The sequence below is a fragment of the Saccostrea cucullata genome, unplaced genomic scaffold, assembly GCF_032062105.1.
Source record: "Saccostrea cucullata isolate Sc308-1 unplaced genomic scaffold, CSIRO_AGI_Scuc_v1 ctg415, whole genome shotgun sequence".
NCBI classification, from domain to species: domain Eukaryota; kingdom Metazoa; phylum Mollusca; class Bivalvia; order Ostreida; family Ostreidae; genus Saccostrea; species Saccostrea cuccullata.
Genome location: NW_026926689.1, coordinates 51,870 through 77,584, shown reverse-complemented (window position 1 = coordinate 77,584; position 25,715 = coordinate 51,870). Strand labels below are relative to the sequence as shown.

The following is a 25,715-nucleotide window of genomic DNA, read 5'->3' as shown; positions in this document are numbered from 1 at the left end:
GAGTATGTTGAGTTCTGAATTAATTTTGTGTATTTCATTTTTTACCATTGAAATGCATTTCCAAATGCTTGTACCATGTAGAAATGTTTTATTAAATAATGAACAAACAATAAGTAATCTTTTATTATCTGAAAGATTTCAAATTATAAGAAAAGCATAGGAAAACCTTATTTATTGCTTATTCATGATAAATGTGGCATCAAGTGTCCTAGAATGAATCTTGTAAGCCCAATCATATTTGAACGATTCAGTTGTCACAAATTTCAATATCAAATCTCTAACTGGCCCTCAAGACAATCCTGAAAAAAATGTTTTTAGACATTGAGAAAATTTTATCCTACATCCTCTTGATGACCAGAGATTTTTAAGAAAGTTCATCCGAAGGGTATATGTTTGGAAAATTTCTTTTGAAAAAAAAACGTTATATATGTGGCCATTGAGTAAATTTATTCTTTGGCTTTTGAAAGGAATAAATGTGTAAGTTTATAAATTTTATTTGCAATGTGCAGTACAAACATGAGAACAAGTACAACTAAAAAATAAGCACTGAAAAGATATTCAATTTTGCGAACTTAATGCATCCAAATACAGTGTCAATTGATTTATTTTGGTCTTAGACTTAAACAATATTTAGAATGCTTGAATCATTTACATATTGGGTAATATTCGGTAGATTTCAATTATGTTGACTTTAGATCTTAAATCTTTAGATTTATAGCCTTAGGTTATAGATAACGAGAATTGCATTCAAAACAACAGATTTGCAGTGTAAATAGGGTCCTTAACTGCAAATTTTCATCTTCTGAAGAAACAATGAATCAATTTATAACAAACTTCTCACAAAATTTCATCGTATAAAGGGATATTGAAGCAAAAGTTCAATGCAGAAAGATGACGAAAATTGTATAGACAAGAAAGGGTTATTACTTTGTTGGAATGGTGCCAGAAAAATCAATAATTTATTTATGTTGAAAAGTCGTCTTATATATTGTGCATTCATAATGTTCAGGATAATATGCTTGTCATGGTCAGGACCAGGGACAAAGCATTTACCATAGTAAATTTTTTTTCATACAGTACAAGGTGATGACTGGTCATCGAAATACATGTGCTGTCAAATCTCATTATCTCAAAATATATAAAAATCCAAATTTTGAGGGTTCAAGATAATTTTATAATGAGGCGGGAAACCATAAAAAATGGGTTGGTGTGTCAAATCATTTTGAACTTGTCACTATGGCATGCCAAATTCACAAAAATGAGATAATCATAGTTTCACAATTGATAAACTAGGCTTATCGGCTGTAAACTATAGTTTACAAACCGTAAACTATAGTTAACGATTCGTTAAGTATAGTTTTCATCTGTAAAACTATATTTAACGGTTGTTAACTATAGTTTACGAATGTTAATTTAAGTTTATCTGTTTGTAATAAAGCGTTAACAATAGATTTTGTTGATAAACATAGATTCACGTTTGTAAACTATAGTTTACAATTGTAAACTATAGTTAAGAGTTGTTAATCATAGTTTCACAAATTGTGAAACTATATTTATCAGATCGTTAACTATAGTTAACGGTTTGTAAACTATAGTTTACAAATCGTGAAACTGTATTTATCAGATAATCTATACTTCGCAAATGATTGTTTTCGGTGTTAAGTATAGTTTACGGTTTTGAAACATAGATTATCGCGTTAACTATGGTTTACAGATGTGAAATATAGATTAATGTTGTTAACTATAGTTTACGGTTTGTAAACTATAGTTTACAACCGATAAACCTAGTTTATCGATTGTGAAACTATGATTATCTGATTTTTGTGAATTTGGCGTGCCATATGTCACATATTCAAATGCATTAACGGTATTATTTATTCTATCATAATTAGCAGAATATATTCAAAACCTTATGCAGGATAAGAATTAAAATTTGCTGTGGCCTTCAACTCAAGATTTAGATATATCAACAATGTAATCTCAGTTAATTATAGTTTTAAATGTTGACTTAATATATGCCACTTATAGCTTGAAATAAAAGATAATCTAGTGTACACATCTGTTTCATACTTATATTATTACTAGAAAAAGACATTAATGGTAACCTAACAAAACAAATTTAAACTAAAGTTGATGATACACATGATGACTTAATTTTATTCCATCGTCAGCTTCCCTTACTCATGCAGCAATATCATGACCCTGTCACCTGTATAGGAGGTTTTTGTCTCCCAGTTGATTAAAGCATGCTGCCACTATACAGATTTTAAGATGATTCAAGCCATTGACAAACAAGTTGTTGAAATGATTATAAAGTCTTGTTTAAAATTGTAATTTGCAAGTTCTATGGATGATACAATGAACCTGTCAATAAGTCGAATGCTGACTAAATTTTTCCTACTTATTGATAGCCAATGACTTACACACAAACTGAATTGTCTGTGAATTTTTTCTGTTTTTTCCCTATAATGACAAAGTCACACAACATTTGGTGCATAAAAACACAAGTATATTGAAGAATACAACTAAAAACATTCCTCATTTTTGTCATTTATTAAATACTTATTTGTTTGCATTGTACATGACGAAGATCAATAATTTCCACACTGAATCAAACACACACTCATAATTAATACAATAATATCATTAACCTAATGTATATAGAGAGGAAACAACTGTTGATGTAATGCAATAAATAAATGACAAATAAGGAAAGTGCAATGAGTAAGAGATTTATGATATGTTGACACTGATTGCATTCTTATCAAGTAGCATTTAGTTAACTATCTAAACACACATCTGTAATACATGTACATCTGATAGGGTATTTCATTCACTACAAATCTGATTCTTGGATTTACAGAGGACATACATCACACACTTGATCAAGTTTGATTTTCTCATTTTTTTTTTCTTTGGATATAATATTTTAGATTTCCTCAATTTATTTGAAAATACACAATGCATGTTAAATTTCTAAATTTTGTATTAAATTAGGTAAGTCCTAGTACCTGAAATACAGACGAATATACAGACACAGAATCAGGACTTGAGTGCTATCTGCCTATCTGACTAGCACAGGGGAACACCCCCCTCCAGCCTATCCGAGATCAATACAGGAAGTAGGCATTAGGTTAGCACCTTACATATGGGAACATATCTATAGGTTAATCACATGAGACATTCATTAAGATAAATTAAGTTTTTCAAAGGGGATAAAATAGACCACATGATGATTTTATGACAATCGAGAGCTATGAACAGATTTTATGACAGTCATTATTTGACAAGCACCTTCAAAAAGCTTTATTAATAGACAGAATACCATTTCCTTTACTCTAAATGGTAAATTTAATACCAAAGCAAAAAATGAAGTGTCAAGGAATGAACAACCAATGGAAAAGAACATCAAGATCATAACTGAAGAGGATCAACTCTTGTTCACAGCCTTTTTAAAAATAATCATACAAAAATGTATATGAACACAAATACATTGTACATGTACCAATAGAGAAAACAGTATATTGCACAAGCTTCCATTTATAGTCTTCAAAAGCAAATTATCTAAATCTTACACATTCAGAATTCCTTTATTTTTATATAAAAAAAGCTTACTGTTAAAAAAAAACCCAACACATACAAGCACTGTTTCTTTGATAAATTTGCTTCTTAACTCATAAATAATAACTTATTGCATGATGTACACTGCAGACATATCAGCCACTCTAACAAATGTCTTTCCTGCTTGCAAATTTGGAGTATTATTTGATATAAATTTCAAACCACTCTACTCCATTGCCAAAGACTGGCTCTACATGTACAACTTAACTTAAACAAGCAATGAACTTGTGCAATGTTCATTAAGTAGTAATTATGTATGCAATTGAAATATTAGAAAATTACATAGTTATAAATTAGAATAAAATATGTGCATCATATTTTAGGCAAATAATTGAATAATGGGATAATCAGTAGACGGGAAGGGGGGCAAATTAATGGATGAGGGCAAATCTGAAGAGAGTGTGAGGTCATACAACAATTCTACAGTGTACATCAAAAATGTCTCTCATCATTATATCTTAAGTAACATAAATAGAATCATCCTTATCATGAAAAATATAGCACTATGCATGCCATATTCTTTATATGGTGCAATAGCCCTTGATGTTGAATCAGACGTCATAACTATTCTAAGGCTTTAATTGGTTCCTGCCAGAATATCTTCCTGTTGGCTCATAAACACAGCTCCTGGAGAGACCCCATGCTTGAAGAGGAACTGCTTTGCTGAGTGACTGGAAATTTGGACACTTCAGGAAGCACTTGCATTTGTTGTCCATACATTCCATTAATTGGCAAGGACATGGTCTTAGCTTGTGTTGACATAGGTGAAATAATGGACTGAAGGTCGCGCTCAAGGTCATCAAGGTCACGACTGGACTCATATTCCTGAGATTCGCCTTCATCTGACATCTGACCCTCATTCATTGTCCATTCCTTGTGGACATCCACCTGAAATACTGTTTGGGAGCTATGAAGACTTGTACTACACATTGTGGGCATTGATCGACTCTTGACTCGAGCAGAAAAAAATTCACCGTCCTCCTCGTCATTTAAGTTATCATGTGCATTTTTTCTCTGTTCCCTCCCTTTACAGGTGCAGTTATCACTGTAATGGCCCACCTGCCCACATAAGATACAGGGAATTGTCTCAATGTCTGCAGAATAGCGATTCTTCATTTTGAATGAATCTGATTGCCTGGACAATGTTTTAGGTGAAGAGAAAATTTGATCTTGTTCACTCGGCTGAGGGGAGGAGAAGTTTTGTCTGTGAACGTCGACTTTAGTATCCACCACTCGGGGGTCAGCTGGAGGCTCCCCCAATAAGGGCTCCAGGGACCTCTTCCTCACCGGACGCGATTTTGACTTGGTACTGGGTGGAGGTAGAACTTCCATACTGTCCTCCACCCAATTAGGATTGCACTTAAAGAACTCTTTGGCAGATTCAATAGCAACCTGAAGCTCAAGCCCATTTTCTGAGCTTTCATAATACTCATCAATCATGGATGGGTGCAAGGTTCCAAACTTGCTATTGTCTGTGCTATTCATACCATGAACATGACAGAAAAGTTTGGTGATATCATTCATCAAGTGAAACTTTGTCCCCATTTCAATCTGATGGGGTATGTCACTACTGTAAGAATAATCCATGTAGGCTACAATGAAGCGGGACATGGGCAGACCTTTCATTCTCTCCACTCTCATTTTCTCTGCCACATAGTCAACAGCCACTGCAAAATAATCGGGTATGGTGCGGTACGGATCACACTTAAACCGGACACGTTTCTTTGTGCACCTCAGTCTAGCTCCCACAGAACATAACACTATGATGAAATCGGCTTCCTGGAGCCTATCTACCAGCCAATCATCTAGTCCCCGCTCGTGGATAATCTGGTCCTCGAATATGTCCAGGTGTACGTTACAATTACAGGTGTCAATGAGGAAGCCTGCCAGGGCCGACACAACCTTCTCGTGGGCCACACAGTCATAGGCATACAGCAGCAGTATCGTGGGAATCTGCTTCTGGTCCAGGTCTGTAAATATAACATCAGCATGAAATATGTAGAGATAATGAACAGTATTCAAGCTAAAAAGTAAAAAGATATAAATTGAAAGGTAGAAGTTTTTCAAGAACTCTTAGATCTACAAGTTTAAGGACAATCTCTACATACAACCATTTATTGTCCCTCCAGTGTTTTCCAATAACCATCTAACTGTTATACAAATAACTGCTCCAAAAAATATTTTTTATTTTTACTGACAGAGATTAATTCTTGTCACAAATTCACTCCCTATATTGTTAATATAGAACTGTCACAAGTCCTTCTCAGTAGAATAAAACAGGTGAATTCTGTAGTACCAGATTTCTACAACCCGGTCTTTCCAACGTAAAATTTTACATTCTGTTTTCACAGTTTCGTATTCTTTTTAATTATAATCTTGACAAAAAATTTGGACAACTGCTGAAATTAACAAGTATGTAAATGTTATGTAGAGCATTACTAATGTTAGCTTGGACCTTTCATGTTTTGCATAAAGCTAAACATTTTGATCATCAGAACAATATTTTACTAAATGTAGTAAAATTTCTGAAATTTACTCAATTTTGCTAAAACTTGTATTCTTGCAAGAAAGGTAAATTCTGAGACACTGTTAAAATGTTCTGTGTGTGACGTAAATGTAAGACGCACATTGTCACCTTTTAAAAGTCTGTATTAAACATAGAACAGTATTCCTTATGATTTCACAGCAGACTTCCCAATCAATACGCAGTTCAGTGACAGTACATTGCTGTCTTTGGACTCTCCCCTGCAGAGTCATCCTAGGCTAATTAAAACACAGTTCAATGTCATTCCTAAGAAGTTTTCTGAGTACCATATGAACCTCTACCATTATTTGCATCACAGCATTTCAAGGAGAAAGGAAAACCTCTATTAGCTAATTGACAGAGAGCTGAGGACTTGATGGAACAAATCACAGAAGGGACTGCTTATGTAAGATCTGAGAAGTCAATGTCCAAGTGTCAGTGTCTTAGAAAATTTATATACTTTTTATGAAGACACAAAATGAGGCCCATGGGCCACAATACTCACCTTAGTTAAAATGGCCCTGCTGTTCTTCATCAGCAGATTTTCTTCTATATACTTTGATTTCAATATCGATGAGACTAAAGATAGCTTTATTGTTCTTACATAAAAATATATGAAAAAGATTTACTTTTGTCCCAATAAATCCATATATTTAATTCTGATAGTGCATTGTGGCCCATCCTACCCCAGGGGGTCATGATTTGACCAAATTTAAAATTACAGTAAGTGAGAATATTTTATTTTCAATAAGACTTAACATGGCTTTTTTCTGTTCTAGTGAGAGGATTCTTGTAGATTTTCTCCCATATATTCCTATGTAAAAACTTTTATCCCCCATTGTGGCCCATTGTGGTCCTCTTGAGAGGAATATTTTTAAAAAATTTTTTTTGCTCATGAAATGAACAACTTGAATCTACACTATGTAAATAAAGTTTCATATAAGTTTCAACTTTCTTGGCCCAGTTGTTATTTAGATTTTTGTTTTAAAGACACAACCAAATTTTCACTAATTCTTAATTATCTTCCTTTGAAAAAGGGTCAGGTCCCTCATTTGAACAAACTTGAATCCTCTTTAACAAGGATGCTTTATGGCAAGTTTGTTTGAAATTGGCCCAGCAATTCTGGAGAAGAAAATGAAAATGTGAATATACAGACAAAGGACAGATGGACAAAGGACATCAGAAAAGCTCACTTGAGCTTTCAGCTCAGGTGAGCCAAAATTAATCAATATCTCTCTTGTTTCTTGACCTAAAGAAATAGAGCTACTTAATAATACTGACCTATAGAAATAGAGCTACTCAATTCCTCTTCAGGGTGATCTACAAAATAGTATAGTACAGTGAATATAAGTGGAATAATTTACAAAATATAAAAACAATTTTGACAAAAGCTTTTCACTGATGTATGAAGTTAGTGTTCCAATTTGTGCAAGAGGGAGATGGTATATTTACCTGGTGAGCGCCATGGCGAGTTGTGGGATTTATACAGTTTGTACAGTAAGGAGATGATGATGTATTACCTGGTGAGCGTGGTGGAGAGTTGCGGCGTTTATACAGTTTGTACAGTAGGGAGATGATGATGTATTTACCTGGTGAGCGTGGTGGAGAGTTGCGGCGTTTATACAGTTTGTACAGTAGGGAGATGATGATGTATTTACCTGGTGAGCGTCGTGGTGAGTTGCGGCGTTTATACAGTTTGTACAGTAGGGAGATGATGTATTTACCTGGTGACTGCCGTAGTGAGTTGCGGCGTTTATACAGTTTGTACAGTAAGGAGATGATGTATTTACCTGGTGTGTGCTGTGGTGAGCTGCAGCATTTATACAGTTTGTACAGTAGGGAGATGATGATGTATTACCTGGTGAGCGTGGTGGAGAGTTGCGGCGTTTATACAGTTTGTACAGTAGGGAGATGATGATGTATTACCTGGTGAGCGTGGTGGAGAGTTGCGGCGTTTATACAGTTTGTACAGTAAGGAGATGATGTTGTATTTATCTGGAGAGCGTGGTGGAGAGTTGTGGTGTTTATACAGTTTGTACAGTAGGGAGATGATGATGTATTTACCTGGTGAGTGCTGTGGTGAGCTGCGGCGTTTATATAGTTTGTACAGTAGAGAGATGATGATGTATTTACCTGGTGAGCGCCGCGGTGAGTTGCGGCATTTATACGGTTTGTACAGTAGAGAGATGATGATGTATTTACCTGGTGAGCGCCGCGGTGAGTTGCGGCTTTTATACGGTTTATACAGTAGGGAGATGATGTATTTACCTGGTGAGCGTCGTGGTGAGTTGCAGCGTTTATACAGTTTGTACAGTAGGGAGATGATGATGTATTTACCTGGTGAGCGTGGTGGAGAGTTGCGGCGTTTATACAGTTTGTACAGTAGGGAGATGATGATGTATTTACCTGGTGAGCATCATGGAGAGTTGCGGCGTTTATACAGTTTGTACAGGAGAGAGATGATGATGTATTTACCTGGTGAGCATCATGGTGAGTTGTGGCGTTTATACAGTTTGTACAGAAGGGAGATGATGTATTTACCTGGTGAGCGTCGTGGTGAGTTGCTGCGTTTATATAGTTTGTACAGTAGGGAGATGATGATGTATTTACCTGGTGAGCGCCGTGGTGAGTTGCGGCGTTTATACAGTTTGTACAGAAGGGAGATGATGTATTTACCTGGTGAGCACCGTGGTGAGTTGTGGCGTTTATACAGTTTGTACAGAAGTGAGATGATGTATTTACCTGGTGAGCGCCGTGGTGAGTTGTGGCGTTTATACAGTTTGTACAGAAGGGAGATGATGTATTTACCTGGTGAGCGCCGTGGTGAGTTGCGGCGTTTATACAGTTTGTACAATAGAGAGATGATGATGATTAGTCCTAGAAGTCCCACCACCCCACACACTGTCCCCAGGACAATCTGGAGGGACTGTTCATACTCAATATTGTCAGGCTGGTCCACAATCACACCTACAATAGAAACTTTATTTTAGCAACCCTTTACAGATTCAGCATGTTTTATCATGGCTCTTTATACATGTACTACAGGGTGAGGTAACTGGGCAAAGCCTTCGACTTGACTGGAATATTATCTTGTCTCCTAAACTTTCCTAAACTACTGATTGATTAAAACATCACATGCCAATATTATTACATCAGATCTATTTTTATCTGTATTTGATAGGTGCATGATTGAAATGATTTAAGTTAGAAGAAGAGAATATCCACACCAAACTGTGATGACCAGTCTGCTTAGAACTAGGAAGAGACCAAAACTTTCAGTGCCTTTATGTATATCTTACCTGAGCCTGGATTGGGTTTCACCTCATCAGGGCCATTTCCTACAGAGGGGGTGGACATTGTGGCTCCTGGAATGAGAAGGGCATAATTAACATAAATTTATATCCTACAAAGATTAGTTAACGGTTTATAATGATTTAATAATGGTTTAAGGATGGTTGTCACTTAGCATGACCTCTATAGGTAATATAACCATGATCTGAGCATACAATTTTGATGGGGACAGACTAATGTATTTCTAGTTGGACTGACAATGTTTGTGAAATCATTGGTTACTTTAAACCTCATATATGAAAAATGTTCTTTAAGGTTTAAAGCAAGCTGATACATGAACACTCTAAAGTCAATTTTATTCCAAGTTTACACTTCTTAACATTGCACAATTTATCAGACTTTTTTGGCTATAATTCTTTTGCTATGCACATTTATTTGTCTAAGTACAATTTTATAGCCTCTTGTTACTCAGGTCTGACTATAATTTGTTGATAACCTAATATGTCAGTTTTATAGTTCCCTCTCCTGACTTTATAATTCATATCCATGTCATAAAATCTACCCACGTCAGCTACATGGGATAACCCTCTACCTAACAGACTGACTAGAACAAACCAATATGATTTAATGTCCAGCAATTAAACATAATCTAATGGGATTTCATGAAGGTAAACGGTTATCTTAATTGTAATTGAAGCCTTTGCATTCTACATAAATTGCCTTATAATGCCCTGAAACCAAAGACTTGCTCTAAGTATTTCGAAAAATCATAATTTACATTGGATCAAATATTGGCTAAAACTAAGTATATCTATATAAACATGAGAAGCAAAAGATTTTGTGACCAGTTTATAACCCCCATAGTTTTCTAATGCCTTTTACCCATAAATTGTTTAATAAAATGAATGCTTTGGATTGACAGGCATCTATATTTTTTGTATTAACATTTTATTTAAAACCATATATAGATCCAGTCAAGATTGAGAATTAATTTATACAAGAAAATCTAGCCATACTGCCAAGTACAATTGATGTAAATTCTATGATACGCCTGAGATTGGTAAATTTCAATCCCCAGACAATTTCTCTGTAGAATTACGCACATTTTTTTGTGTATTAAAACTTGGCGTAAATCAACCAAAGGCCTATTCTTAGTATCTAAGACAATTACTTAACAGATTTATGGTGCTTCAGATCAAGACATATCTAGTGTCAATTTCACACCTATTGATTTTTACATCCTCTATACTCCAGCAAAGGTTGGAGAAGGAATTTCAAAATCCACTCCAAGAACAAAATCAATTCAACAGAAGGCACAACTAAAGTGAACAAATTAAGCTCCTTTCTTAGAAGTACATATAGATCATATATCACATATCTACGAAAGGGCAAGTGGATTCTATTACAAATTGGATTTTTTTGTAAAATGTTACTAAGTAAGATGCTAAAGAGAACCCAGCTAGGTTGAAAGTTAGAAGCCCTCATTCAACACATTAAATGGAAATATTTCCATTTCTTATTTTTGTCTCTGTGATAACTCTTTGAAACTTAGCGGAGTTAATTTCTTGATAAACCTGCCGGAATGTAAATTAGGCAAGTCGAAAGGTCAGGAGCGAGGGAGGCCTAACATGCATGCAAATCTCGTGCGCATCTGTCTCTGTGTCTGACGCTAAGGATGCCAAATATGCATCAAAATCTCGTGCGGCTGCTTTTGTGTTTTGGCATCAGTGGAAGAGGGCTATGGAAATTGGCAAGGGAGTCTTCATGTGATTTAAATCTATGTCTACATTTTTAGAATATAAATCTACAATTTTATTTCACAGTGAAACGGAAATATAAGGAATCACTGTCTAGTTTGTATAGTATGCCAGGGACATCAACAATAGTGGGAAACATGGGATAATTTATGCACAATTGGCTTTGCCCATTATGCAAATTATCCCATGGGATAATTTATGCATAATGGGCTTTGCCCATTATGCAAATTATCCCATGTTTCCCACTATCGTTGATGCCCTGGCATACTATAAGAACTAGACAGTGATTCCTTAATTAACTGCCCTTGCCTCTATAAGCCTCCCCCAAGTCATTTTCAAATGTTCAGAAATAAGGGCCCCCTGTTCAGTTAACAGTCATCTATTCTAGAATCATATTGGTAGTCCACAATAATTTGAATAAAGTGTAAATGAAACATCAGTAACTTGTACATTCCAGAAAATTTAAGATTTTTTGAATGACCTTCTGAGAGGGAATGTTACCTACAAAATTTGTTCTTGTATATTCTCTAATTTCTTGGTGGAAAAATGAATCATATATAGCATAATTTCGATGGATTATCTAAACTTGAAAGTTAGACAATCTTTTAGTGGTTCTCTGAATTAATTTTTTTTTCATAAGATATTTTGAAGTTAAAATATGACATAAAAAAAAATATTTTAAACTAGAAATATGTCCATAGGACATGAATGCCCCGCCAAGGATATATTAGTAAAACAACATGAAAATTGTATAAAATTTGATCAGTTTGGTTCAGGTAGGGCTTATAGTTACTAGGGAATAAACATAGGTAATCAGAGATTACAGAGCTCACCTCAACGAATGTTGTCTTTAAGTAAGGCAAAGTCACACAATCCCTGAAACCAAAACCCAACAAAAAGTGTACATTCAAAATTTATGCAATTTTGATCTGATACTTTGGAATAGACCTATATAAAAACTTCAAACTAGTTCTTTGTCACAAAAATGTTATTAAAATCCAGCATCTGTAGCAAGTTTGAGAGTTATCATCCCTTGATGCATCATTTGGGCAAGTTTGGTTTATATAAGCCTTATAGTTTCTTGGTAATAGAACTGCACCCACAACTTTTACCTGGTACATTATCTGAAAGATGTATGTTGAATTCAGCATCTAGAGCAAATCCATTAGTGTGCATCCTAAGATGTATCATCCATGCAAGTTTGAACAACATAGGGCTAATAGTTACTAAGAAATGAAACTTGCATAAAAATTTAACCTCTTATCACTCATCCAAAAAAATGTAAGTCAGATTCAGCATCCGAAGCAAGCCTGGTAGAATGCAACCTTAGATGTATCGTCCATGCAAGTTTGGTCATTATAGGGCTCATAGTATCTCTGGATAATGAAACCTGCACCAAAAACTTTAACCTAATCACTCAACTGGAAAATGTAGGTCACATTCAGCATCCAAAGCAGGCCTGGTAATACGCATCCTTAGATGTATCATCCATGCAAGTTTGGTCAACATAGGGCTTATAGTTACTTGGAGATGAAACCTGCACCAAAAACACTGACTTGTTCACTCAACCGGAAAATGTAAGTCTCATTCAGCATCCGAAGCACATCTAGTAGTATGCATCCTAAGATGTACCATCCATGCAAGTTTGGTCATTATAGGGCTCATAGTATCTTGGAAATGAAACCTGCACCAAAAACATTAACCTGTTCACTCAACCGGAAAATGTAGGTCAGATTCAGCATCCGAAGCAATAAACATAGGTAATCAGAGATTACAGAGCTCACCTCAACGAATGTTGTCTTTAAGTAAGGCAAAGTCACACAATAACCCAACAAAAAGTGTACATTCAAAATTAATGCAATTTTGATCTGATACTTTGGAATAGACCTATATAAAAACTTCAAACTAGTTCTTTGTCACAAAAATGTTATTAAAATCCAGCATCTGTAGCAAGTTTGAGAGTTATCATCCCTTGATGCATCATTTGGGCAAGTTTGGTTTATATAAGCCTTATAGTTTCTTGGTAATAGAACTGCACCCACAACTTTTACCTGGTACATTATCTGGGAAGATGTATGTTGAATTCAGCATCTAGAGCAAATCCATTAGTGTGCATCCTAAGATGTCTCATCCATGCAAGTTTGAACAACATAGGGCTAATAGTTACTAAGAAATGAAACTTGCATGAAAATTTAACCTCTTCACTCATCCAAAAAAATGTAAGTCAGATTCAGCATCCGAAGCAAGCCTGGTAGAATGCAACCTTGGTAGTGTATATCCTTAGATGTATCATCTGTGCAAGTTTGGTCAACATAGGGCTTATAGTTACTCAAAAATGAGACCTACACCCAAAACTGCACCAAAAATGTTAACCTGCTCCATAAACATTAACCTGGTCATTCCTTTGCTGAAATTGCAGCTTCTGAAACTTTGACTGGTACAATGAAACACATTAGAAACATCTTCCATGCATGTCTATTCAATATAGGACACAGAAGTACTTAAAAAGAAAACTGCTCCAAAAAACTTAACCTTAACCCTGGACGCCGACGCCGACACCGACGCCGAGGGTATTACATAAGCTCCCCCAGCTTCGTTGAGGTGAGCTAAAAATGTAGGTCAGATCCAGCAACCCAAGCAATTAAAGTCTGGTAGTGTCCATCCCTAGCTGCATCATCCATGAAAGTTTGGTTCAGGTAGGGCTTATAGTTACTTGGGAATGAAAATATAGGTCAGATCCAGCATCCGAAGCAAGTCTGGTAGTGTGCATCCCTAGATGCATCATCCATGAAAGTTTGGTTCAGGCAGGGCTTATAGTTACTTGGGAATGAAAAATATAGGTCAGATCCAGCATCCGATGCAAGTCTGGTAGTGTCCATCCCAAGATGCATCATCCATACAAGATTGGTTCAGGTAGGGCTTATAGTTACTTGGGAATGAAAATATAGGTCAGATCCAGCATCCGAAGCAAGTCTGGTAGTGTCCATCCCTAGATGCATCATCCATGCAAGTTTGGTTCAGGTAGGACTTATAGTTACTTGGGAATGAAAATATAGGTCAGATCCAGCATCCGATGCAAGTCTGGTAGTGTCCATCCCTAGATGCATCATCCATGAAAGTTTGGTTCAGGAAGGGCTTATAGTTACTTGGGAATGAAAATATAGGTCAGATCCAGCATCCGAAGCAAGTCTGGTAGTGTTCATCCCTAGCTACATCATCCATGCAAGTTTGGTTCAGGTAGGGCTTATAGTTACTTGGGAATGAAAATATAGGTCAGATCCAGCATCCGAAGCAAGTCTGGTAGTGTCCATCCCAAGATGCATCATCCATGCAAGTTTGGTTCAGGTAGGCCTAATAGTTACTTGGGAATGAAAATATAGGTCAGATCCAGCATCCGAAGCAAGTCTGGTAGTGTCCATCCCTAGATGCATCATCCATGCAATTTTGGTTCAGGTAGGGCTTATAGTTACTTGGGAATGAAAATGTAGGTCAGATCCAGCATCCGAAGCAAGTCTGGTAGTGTCCATCCTTAGATGCATCATCCATGCACGTTTGGTCCAAGTTGGGCTTATAGTTCCTTAGGAATGGACCTGCTCCAAAAACTTTAACCTGGTCACTCATCTGGAAAATGTAGGTCAGATCCAGCATCCGAAGCAAGTCTGGTAGTGTCCATCCTTAGATGCATCATCCATGCACGTTTGGTCCAAGTTGGGCTTATAAACATCCTTAGGAATGGACCTGCTCCAAAAACTTTAACCTGGTCACTCATCTGGAAAATGTAGGTCAGATCCAGCATCCGAAGCCAGTCTGGTAGTGTTCATCCTTAGATGCATCATCCGTGCAAGTTTGTATCCACATGTGAAGTTTGATAACACCATCTTGAATGGTATGTTTAAAACTGAGCTAAACACTAATTTAAGAAAAGTGAGGTCAAGGTCAAAGGAAAGGTCAAGGTAAAAAAATGTTGATGCAGTTGCATAGCTCTCATCAGTATCTATCAGTATATGACGTTTGATGAAAATATCTTGGATAGTTTCTTTGAAACTTAGCTTTGAACAGAGCTAAACGCAAATCAATCCACTAAAATTAATTTTCACAATAGAAGAAACATTTTCTACTTATATAAAGCAAAATAAATGATTCATAGTGATGAATATTTACAAATTAAAGTATGTCACAAAACTTGCGGATATATTTCTCGCATGCAAAAAAAAGCTGGTTTACTTAATACAGTATAATTTGTTCAAGTGTTGCATATCTAAATTAGTCAAAGATTTATTTTAGCTTATCAAATACTTCATGTGTACTTAATTCTTATATTAGCAACTTTCACTAGGAAAAGATGCGCTTATTTAAGAATACTGCTGAGAAATTATTTAAAAATACAATATAAGCATTGTTGCTGTGTTAGTAGCGCAATTTAATGAATACGCCAGAAACTCCCAACCCCCCTGATTGCGCTAGATTTTTAATATGCCAATTAATGTAAACATACAAAAAGTATGTTTAATTTCAAAGCAAAGAATTTAGAGTAAAACAGACTGTTTAAAAAACATGTATTTTAGAATACAATATCTTTAAAGGTACTTGGACACAGATTTGAAGTTATTATTTTCTCTATAATATTACGACTTATATATTTTAATAGCATTTCACACAAAAATTAATTAAAAATCTTATTTCATTAAAAAGATATTGAAATTTTAAATTTTCCGGCGTGTTTGATTGACATATCCTTGCACTCTCACAAATTTAATTTTATTCTTAATCCTTAGGACAAGTGGCAATCTCATTTTGTATAAATGAAAAATATTAATACTATAATCCAGAAAATTCAGACTAGACACGTTCGAAAGCAAAACAAACACACAATATATTGTCAGTCCGTGCAGTTGTGGTAAGCAGACTGTGACGATTGAACGCACCCGGTGAATTAATAACAGAACTCGAGCCCTGTTTACAAAAACTGTGTACATAACACGAGTGTGCTCGATTTGCTAAACTCTGTACGCATCTCTTAGTTCAGAATGACGATACTTCTGAAGGTGTTTTGCTTTCTAACATTTCTACTCTGAATAAAATTATTTTTCTTGATAAAAGTTTTAATATTTCTCATTAAAACACATCAAAATTGCCACTTTTCCTAATGATTAAGAATAAAATTAAAATATGTGAAAGTGCAAGGATGTGTCAATCAAACCCGCCAAAAAATTTAAAATTTTGATAACTTTTAAATAAAATAAGATTTTTAATTAATTTTTGTGTGAAATGCTTTTAAAATATATAATTCGTGATATTATACAGAAAAAATGAGAAAATATTAACTTCAAATCTGTGTCCAAGTACCTTTAAAACTCTCTAAAATTTAAAACTACTGTAAAGTCATGTGGATTTTACAATAACGAATACAAATTCCGCATACAGTTTAGCCACCACTAATGATAAAACTCTGCTTAGTAACAGAAATATCATTTAGCATTGCAATGCAACACTTATACGAGGGTTGATCCAAAAGTAATGTCATAACTTCTCTAAATTTGCTACTTGTCGACATAAATCAACGAAATTATACAGGATAAAAGCAATATTTATTACAAACTAGTCCTGAAAAATTCAAACTAAAATGATTTATACTTTTCAAAATATCGAATTATACACAAAGTGCAATTATGGTAGTCGCCGCACCTAAATAACGTCATATGACTGATATTAGCCGTCATACACTTGAATGCTTCGTTTCATTAAATATATTTGAGATTCACAAACACATACATTTCTCTTTCTGAAAGAATTATTGGCACCCATTGTACACTCACTCTATATACATAATTTAGTCCACTGTCAAAATTCGTTGATTTGAACAGTACCATAAGACAAACTTAAAGTTTCTCATATCGCTCTGTCTAATCGTCTCTCTTTTTGGATAACGTCAGACACATTGAACGTTTCCACCCGATCTCCCTTTTTCGGTGTTTCTGCATGTCCTCTGCTGATCATTCAGTGATCCATGACCCGCTAAAAATCACTGAATTCATCTATAAACAAATCTTTTATTTACATTCTCTCCTCTGTGTGTCTGATTAATCATCGTAACTGTTTCTACAAGTGATTTCCCTATTTTGAAGCAAAAACGCATTACCGCTCGTTCCAGCAGTTTTTCTCCATTTCGACATTTCCTTTATGTTCAATATAGCTGATTTAACAATGTTTATGATCAAAAAGCAATGACGCCATTTTATTTTCAACTTGAGACTAGAAAATGTAGTAGAATTTTGCATTTTAAATTATTGGGCGATTAGATGCTTTTTTAGATGCTTTTTAATGTTTGTCTTTTTTTTCATTCCAACAATTTACACTTTGAAACGTGATGTTTAGTTGTGACACAGCGACACCCCTGATGTTTAATGTTTTAAACGTCTATAAAATGGATTCTATGAATTCAAACATTATTGAATGAAATTTTCAATTTTGATTAGATTTATTTTAATGAATCTTTTGGTATATCATATTTGATAATATGACGCCAAATATTAAAGATATTGACACAGTGACATTACTTTTGGATCAACCCTCATATCATAAATTATTGCATTATTAGTTGACATTCTCAACCCCTTAATGATATAATTGTTTCATTAGGCATTAGCAGTTGAGAATGTCAACTATTAATGCAATAATTTATACTTGCATTATAAGCATTGCAATTGCAATGCTTCATGATATTTCAGTATTAGTACAGCAGTGTTTTATCATTATCGGGTGCTACAATGTAGTTTAAAATAATATAAAAATGTAAACTTAATGACACTTTCCCCAAGATGAGAACTCATTAGTTTGATATGATGTTGTATCTTTGTAGTTCAGAGTGGTAAAAACTGAGGGTGCTGGTGATATTTTTCAGGTAACCATTACCTAGGCATTATAGAGTACTCTATAAAACAGAAACCATCAGGACCCTGTGAACATACTTCCAGAGATCATTTGACCTGTATAGAAATCTACCTCTGTTAAGCTTAAGAATAGCTCTTCAATTCAAAAAAGTCTCCCACTAACTCAATGTAGGCAAAACCATGCCAATTCAATGTGTGCTTTTTTTTTTTTTTTTTTTTTTACATCGTTATACTGAGAAGTTATACTTAGAACTATGAATTAATTTCTATTACACCAATAGAAAACTGTTGTATTAAATATTTGCAAGGGCTTGCATGGTGACTCACTCCAAACTGTCCTAAGACTACATTGTTTAAACATGATTTTCACTGGTATACTTTAGAAGAACATGCAATCGAACTTGCATCTTGGGACTTCTTTTTTGTGCAAATTATGTATTTAGATTCTTTTTTCTTTGGATATTTGTCACAGTCAGTTATTCAATACTTAGCTGCTAGACCCTCCATTATAACAATCATGTGTTATATTAGCACTGTATATAAGTTTTCTATTCATGTCTATTAATTTGTTACTTCTTGGCTGTTATGACTTCCTTTTTATGAACATAGCAAGCTTTGATATGACTTCAGACTAATAAAGCAACAATTCTATTACTTTTCTTACATAAAACGAACAGTCAGCATACAAGAAGATCAGTCACCTCCTAGCTGTCATAAACAAGAATATCATCTCTAAACAATATCTCAAGGAAATTGTACAATATGATTAACTCACTTTCTTTGCTCATTTAGCAACCTTTAAGAGTCTACCTTATTATAGATAAACGTAAATGTATAGGTACATACAAGCAGGGATCAGTGTTTTTAGACGATTTAGATACTCCATAACTAATTATAAATGTTACATTATTAAGAAGTGGTCCACTAGAAGCGACTTACCTGAGTCTGCCATGACGGTCTACTGACTCGATGTTATCTGCATCTCTGTCTCAGAGGAAGGCCACCTAACACCTATAATGGAATCAATGATTGCTGGTCAACAGTGTATTAGTCTGCCTCCCTGACATATATTGATATATCAATGTACTGCAGACACCAACAGGCATAAGATGGACATTTTTGTTAAAATAAAAAAAAATAATTTGTAACAGAAATGGAATACAAAATAGTTTTTTCTCTTTCCCTATACTTAATAAGGCCATTTTTTTGTTTGCCAGTGCCTTACTGGTGGGTAAAATATGACCCCACTTAGATCCTCGGAGACAATTACTGGTACTTCTTTTTTAATTTTCTAACTGGAATTACTCATCCCATCAGCAAATATTTCTGACTTTTGCCAATTTTAATTTTGAAAACCCATTTTAAATGGTGAAATTTATTTTCCAACCTACCTACCATCTCAATTTTTCTGAATCTGGGAGGGCATTCAAACAAAAATTAAAGATGACCTAATCTTATATAAAACAAGGTTCATCTTCATTTCTGAAATCATCTCATACCAGCCTTCAGTTTCCACAATGCTTTTAGCATTTGTCTATACTTAGCAATATATCCCAGTATTGTATTTATTTATGTGATACTTTAATAGCTAACATCACTACATACTCCTTGGGGGATCTACTAGTGTCAGAAACACAAACACTCTGAAAAACTGTCAGTCAGTCTAGCTGTCAAGTTTCTAACCATCACAAACACTTTCAGAGTGTTCAAAGAGCAACCCATGATTTACACCACAAAGGATAATGCTCTATCGATTTCAGTTTGCCAAGACACTTTTTAAATGCAAGTCAACTATAAATCCACAATATTCAGTGCCCAGATAGTCAGATCCAGAGAGATTTAGACAGTTTGGGGGAGGGGTTTTAAAATACATTGTAGCAATAAATACACAGGGACAGATCCAGGATTTCTTAAAAGGGGAGTAGAACAGGAAGTAATAGTCCAAGACAAAGTCCCTAGGGGTCCTAGTGGGCAAGGCCTCTAGAGGCTCTCAGGTTTCAGGTTCTTTTTAGATCATTTTGTGAGTTAATTTCAGTGTACATTGTATTCGTTGTATAATAAAAAGCTGAGTAAATGACCAAAACATTTTACAAATGATTTATTGAGAGCTGCAAGCTTCAACTCACTTTCTTTTCATTTTCAAAGTTCCTAAGAATTGTTAAAAAATTTCATTTGGAGTTTTATAAATCTAGATAAGAGTTTATCACAATCTGAATACATTATTTATGACCCATGTGTCCCTTGTGAAGGCTTGCCTGGATTTGTTTCCATCACCGGAATTAGATTGTATATCATATGTTTACATAGAATTTTAAGAAGAAAATCAATATATTCTCCATAATATATAGTCTTAATTTTATGTTAAGGCTCCAAAACTGGTCAGGAGGACTCTCACTTTTCTGGTGATAGGCAGTCAGCTACAAATTCGACTATCCACTCCCTATTCCGCATAGGAATTAATATGGGAATAAGATGTATGTGAAACTAATAGGGCTGGGTATTGATCCAAGATTTCATTGCTTATATTGCAATGTTTAAATGAAATGTCTTTTTTTAAAACCAAAATGACGTTTTTTGTCGAAACTGCATGACAATATACTCTGCACTCATAGTTAGTATACATTTTTGTAAAAACAATGTAATTTAAATACATTTGGCGCGAACTAATAAAACAGAAGTACAGTTTCACTTTCATTTGCAAGTGTGTTTTGTTTGGGGTTTTTTTCCGATTAAGTTTCATGGACTTTTATTCTTTAATTAATATTTTGCTATGGAAATTGGGAAATTTACACCTTTCTTTTGGGAAAAAAGGAAAAATTACCTTTTTTGCATTAAAAATATTTCAACCAATTAAAAATGTGTTTTTTGCCAAAATGAGATTTAGAGAATCGATAGCCCTGGATCATTTTGTGAGTTAATTTCAGACGAGTGTACATTGTATTTGTTGTATAATAAAAAGCTGAGTAAATGACCAAAAACATTTTACAAAGGATTTATTAAGAGCTGCAAGCTTCAACTCACTTTCTTTTCATTTTCAAAGTTCCAAAGAATTGTTAAAAAAATTTCATTTGGAGTTTTATAAATCTAGATAAGAGTTTTCACAATATGAATACATTATTTATGACAAAATGTGTCCCTTGTGAAGGCTTAGCCTATTTGTTTCCATCACCGGAATTATATATCATATGTTTACATAGAATTTTAAGAAGAAAATCAATATATTCTCCATAATATATAGTCTTAATTTTATGTTAAGGCTCTAAAACTGGTCAGGAAGACTCTCACTTTTCTGGTGATAGGCAGTCAGCTACATTAATCCTATATCCTTGTAATTAGAACTGTATTCTAGAACAAATTCGACTATCCACTCCCTATTCCCCATAGGAATTAATATGGGAATAAGATGTATGTGAAACTAATTACCGGTATTGTACATATATTACAAATGTAATTATAAATCTCAAGATAATTTCTTAATAATTAAAATGAACAATTTCTTACAATATCATTTACATACTAAATTCAGAAATGTTGTTAAAAATTAAATAATGAAATATATAAGAATATAAAAATATTTCAACCAATTAAAAATGTGTTTTTTGACCAAAATGAAATATTCATTCTTAGACAATGAAATGTTACTTCACTGAATTAACAGTTATTAAAACAGCATTGCTTCAGTGATCTTAACTTCAAACAAACACAACTGAGGACAGAAGTGTTTTAATTACCATGCAAATTATGAAAATTGTTGTCCCAAACTTTTAACATTTTAGGGTCTTATTGGTTATTAATAAGGTGAAATATCAGATCTATGTATATATAATCATGATAATTGTTAACATCTTGTTAATCTGTCAAACTAGAAAAACAAGCATTCTAAGAGTACTGCATAAGCAATACATGTCCCCTACCAAGATCCCCTTTTCTCTGTAGTAGACAAGCTCGTTTGGAGCATTAATTTATTGCATCATGAATATGATTATAATCTGTAGCCCTTTTCACAAAAAATCTTAAGTTTTTGCCTAAGATTTTAACTTACGAATCTCTTACGACAAATCTTAAGTGCTTTTCACGAACTCATTCGTAGCAGACTGAACATAAGACTTTACTTACGATAAACTTAAGTCCTTAGCAACAATCTGAATATGCTTTATAATCCTTAGATTATTAGATGAAAATGCAAATTTAGCTCGGTTTTCATCATTTATCAGCAAAACAAACGTTATTGACAACAAATTACTATAGTGCAATCGATTATTTAGCAAGAAGTTTGAAATTTGATGTCACAATCACAAGTATGACGTAAAAGTAGGTCTTACAAAAATCTTAAGTGAAACTTATATCGTAAATTTTTTGTAGTGCAAAATGAGTGTGAAAAAAATAAAAATATTATTGGAAGTTTCTTTTAAAACATCTATTTATCGTGTAATTTGATTTTTGTGGTTATATTTTAACATTAAAATCGGTTTGAAAATACTTAAGAGAGGGTAAACATTACGTATTTTGCACTTAGGACTTTTTAAAGAATTTTTGTGAAAACGACATTTATCGTTTAGTTTTCACTTAAGATAAAAATATGTTGTAAGATTTTTTGTGGAAATGGCTACTGAATTATAAAAAAAATTTAAAATGCATTTTTTCTGTCAAAATCAATGACAGGAACCTTAAATGCAATCTTGATCTGTAATTCATCAAGATACAATCACATACCAAATATCAGCTCAATACTTGCAAGTGTTTCAAAAAAAAAAGGTGGAAGCCCAAGTGGGACAGACTGACAGATAAGGGTGAAACAATTACACGTGTAAACAGCGACGTTTCGATTAAATGCTCTAAACGTTTACAAATTGAGTAAATGTTTACACGAAGGTTAATATCAATGTCTATCAGGAAAAAAAACTTTCATCCAAACAAGTTGTTTTATTTCATATTTACATATTTACTAAAGAAAACACATCTGTGTCTGTTACAAACATTTTTTTTCTGTTATAATCGATACCCGAAAAGTAATATTAAACAAAACTATCTAGAAACCAATATGGTCTAGCATATTTAATTCCGATTTCCAAGTAGTGAAAACAAGCGATGTATTATTTTATTTTTCTAAGTATATGTTCTAAAATAAGTACGCTTTGTTGTTGCTTTTTATTGATAAGAAAATAAAAAGTTTCATTCTTATAATGGTATAATGTTGAATAAAGAGCTTTGAAAAATTGAATGTAAACCGAAACCCTCAATGTTATCGTATTATATTTTTATATATTATTTTATATATTTCAGTCTTTGACACTTCCTACTCTCTCATCATAAAAACCAACAAATAAACAGTAATGACAACTCATACTTACATTATAGTGAAAGAATGGTTTATTAAATTAGTGTTTCATGAGTAAGTAGCCAAAAAAATTCAACACATAAAAATCTCCCGTTTAAACGGTACCGTTTCGTTTACTGCTGCTCGATTAAACGTTTACAAAATTCAGTAAACGTTTCACCCTTACTGACAGACAGCTAGACAGACAGACGGACTCAGAGAAAACCTATAGTCCAATCTGGTTTCACGGATAGGAGATTAATAATTTGTTTTACATAGGTTCTGAAGAAAAAATTGAATTGTTTATTGAATTTTTTCGTCAAGGAAATATCATATCGTGCATTAAAAAAGATCACAAGTAATAGCACTGCACATGAAAAAATAAGAAAGTGTTGTCTCTTTTGATGCAAACTTAAAAAGACATTTGAAACTTTACGGTCAAAGTGTCAAAAATCATAGTACATTTGGATGGTCTTGTTACTAATATTGCAAATGAAAAATATAAAAGTATCATCTTCTCAGGTGCATGCAATGCCCTGCCTATGGCAAAAGTGAAAAATTTTGGTAAGAATACCGGTATGTCATATACTCCTTGAGGTGGAAAAGTCGATTTCAACCTGAAATGTATGTGCTAATCCCACATAGAGATTCTGGTTGGCTAAAAAGCTGTTTCTAAAATTACATTGGATAAACATAGTATTGTTTTCAGGGAAAATCTGACATAAACAAGTTCTATTTACACACTACAATATTTAAACATTTGAACTGAATTGTTAAACCCACTCATGCATTTCTTCATTTTGTTCTCTGTGCGGGATAAGCACATACCACTTCATGGTTGAAATAAACTTGACTAGGCCTACTTGACGAGTGGAATTTGACGATGCATGCTTATGGAGACTAAAGCATGTCATATATGGTTGTGTAGATAAATTATCATAGAAGACATAGGTATAAAAAGTTTGTCAGTGTATTTCCTTTTAAAGTGTAAATGAGTGCAATATACTTGGGGAGAGGGGTACTCCTGATGATGTAACTCAAAGTTAGATACATGTACCTTGTGTTAATTATAGTGAGCGCAGTGAAGCAATGCTCGCAAAGTGAGCTCAATAGACTAACGTGTAAGAACAGAGGAAATTTGGAATGAAATCTGTACATACGTCAGGCAAATTTCTCCGTGAAACATTCCCAGAATTCCTTTACTACCCAATGTCCTTTGCGCGAATAAATAAATAAATAATAACGTAAAGCATAAAAGGCTTTCATTTTGTAGAAATCTTTCAAAGAAACAAAAAATAACTCTGCAATGTTTTTTGACCAAAATTGTAATAAATCTATAGTTTCAACCAGACGCTCGGCTGTCTCCGTAACCTCTGACAAGCTCCGTCACAGCTAGTCGAGATGTCTTGTGTGGCTTGATGTTTGAAGTGGCTGATCAATTTTTCAAGTGTTTTTTATGGTACAACTGCGCTCGCCCTGATGGTCACGCCGTAAAACATATTACTATAAGTTAAAAATTTATTTCCAAAACAAGTGCCTGTGTACAATACTTATGCTATATAAATCATTAGATCACTAATCTATGCAAACATAGATGGGTATTATGTATTGAGACAAACTAAACAGTAAGCTCCTCACCTGGACTCTCAGAATCAGGAAATGGAAGCATTACTTTATAGTGATCACTGTGATGTCACTTTGAAATGAGATATTAGTTAATTGGTATATGTACAGGGCCATTTTATGAATAAAGAGAACCTAATTAACTAAAATATTAATAATAAGGGCACCATAATATATTTTACGTGTAACCATACAACTTTCGGAACATTTAACGTAATTAATCAAATTCTCTATATTTTCTGTGTATGTTCAATGTAGCTATGGTAGAGCCTAGTTTCAGAATATCATTTAAACTAAGGAATTTGATCAAATACAGTCAATATACATACCTGTCCTGCAATAAATACTTTGTGTTTACAACCTCTATAACAGGATGTCAAAACGAGGCAGAACGGAAATAGCTAAAAATAGGAGTTGAAGCTTGATCCCGACCATGTCGACAAAATTCTGAGTCATGGGGGGGTGTTAATTACAACCAATATAGGGTCGAAAGGGGGAGATATCATTATGGGGGTTCTTACCCCCAAGAATTTTTTCTTAATATGGCTCTAAATGGTTTATTTTCCAGCATTTTCCAAATGGCCACGAAGACTGAAAAAATATAGTACTTAACTATATTTCATTGAAAACAACATTTTGTAAAATCACTGGCAAATGATTAAATTTTGTCCATGGCAGTAGCGTATTCTACT

The 25,715-nt window shown here is 34.0% G+C and overlaps 1 protein-coding gene across 1 annotated transcript; it reads right to left on the bottom strand.

Annotated features, from left to right (window-relative positions):
• Nucleotides 1–2,534: 2,534 nt before the first annotated feature.
• On the bottom strand, nt 2,535–25,416 carry LOC134272424 (interleukin-17 receptor D-like). Its single transcript, XM_062754663.1, has 6 exons — nt 25,353–25,416; nt 19,023–19,094; nt 9,445–9,510; nt 8,954–9,112; nt 7,427–7,465; nt 2,535–5,591 (listed from the first exon to the last, which is right to left on the bottom strand). Exons 2-6 carry the CDS (start codon nt 19,033–19,035, stop codon nt 4,234–4,236), a joined length of 1,635 nt encoding a protein of 544 aa, XP_062610647.1. The 5' UTR covers nt 19,036–19,094; nt 25,353–25,416; the 3' UTR covers nt 2,535–4,233.
• Nucleotides 25,417–25,715: the final 299 nt, after the last annotated feature.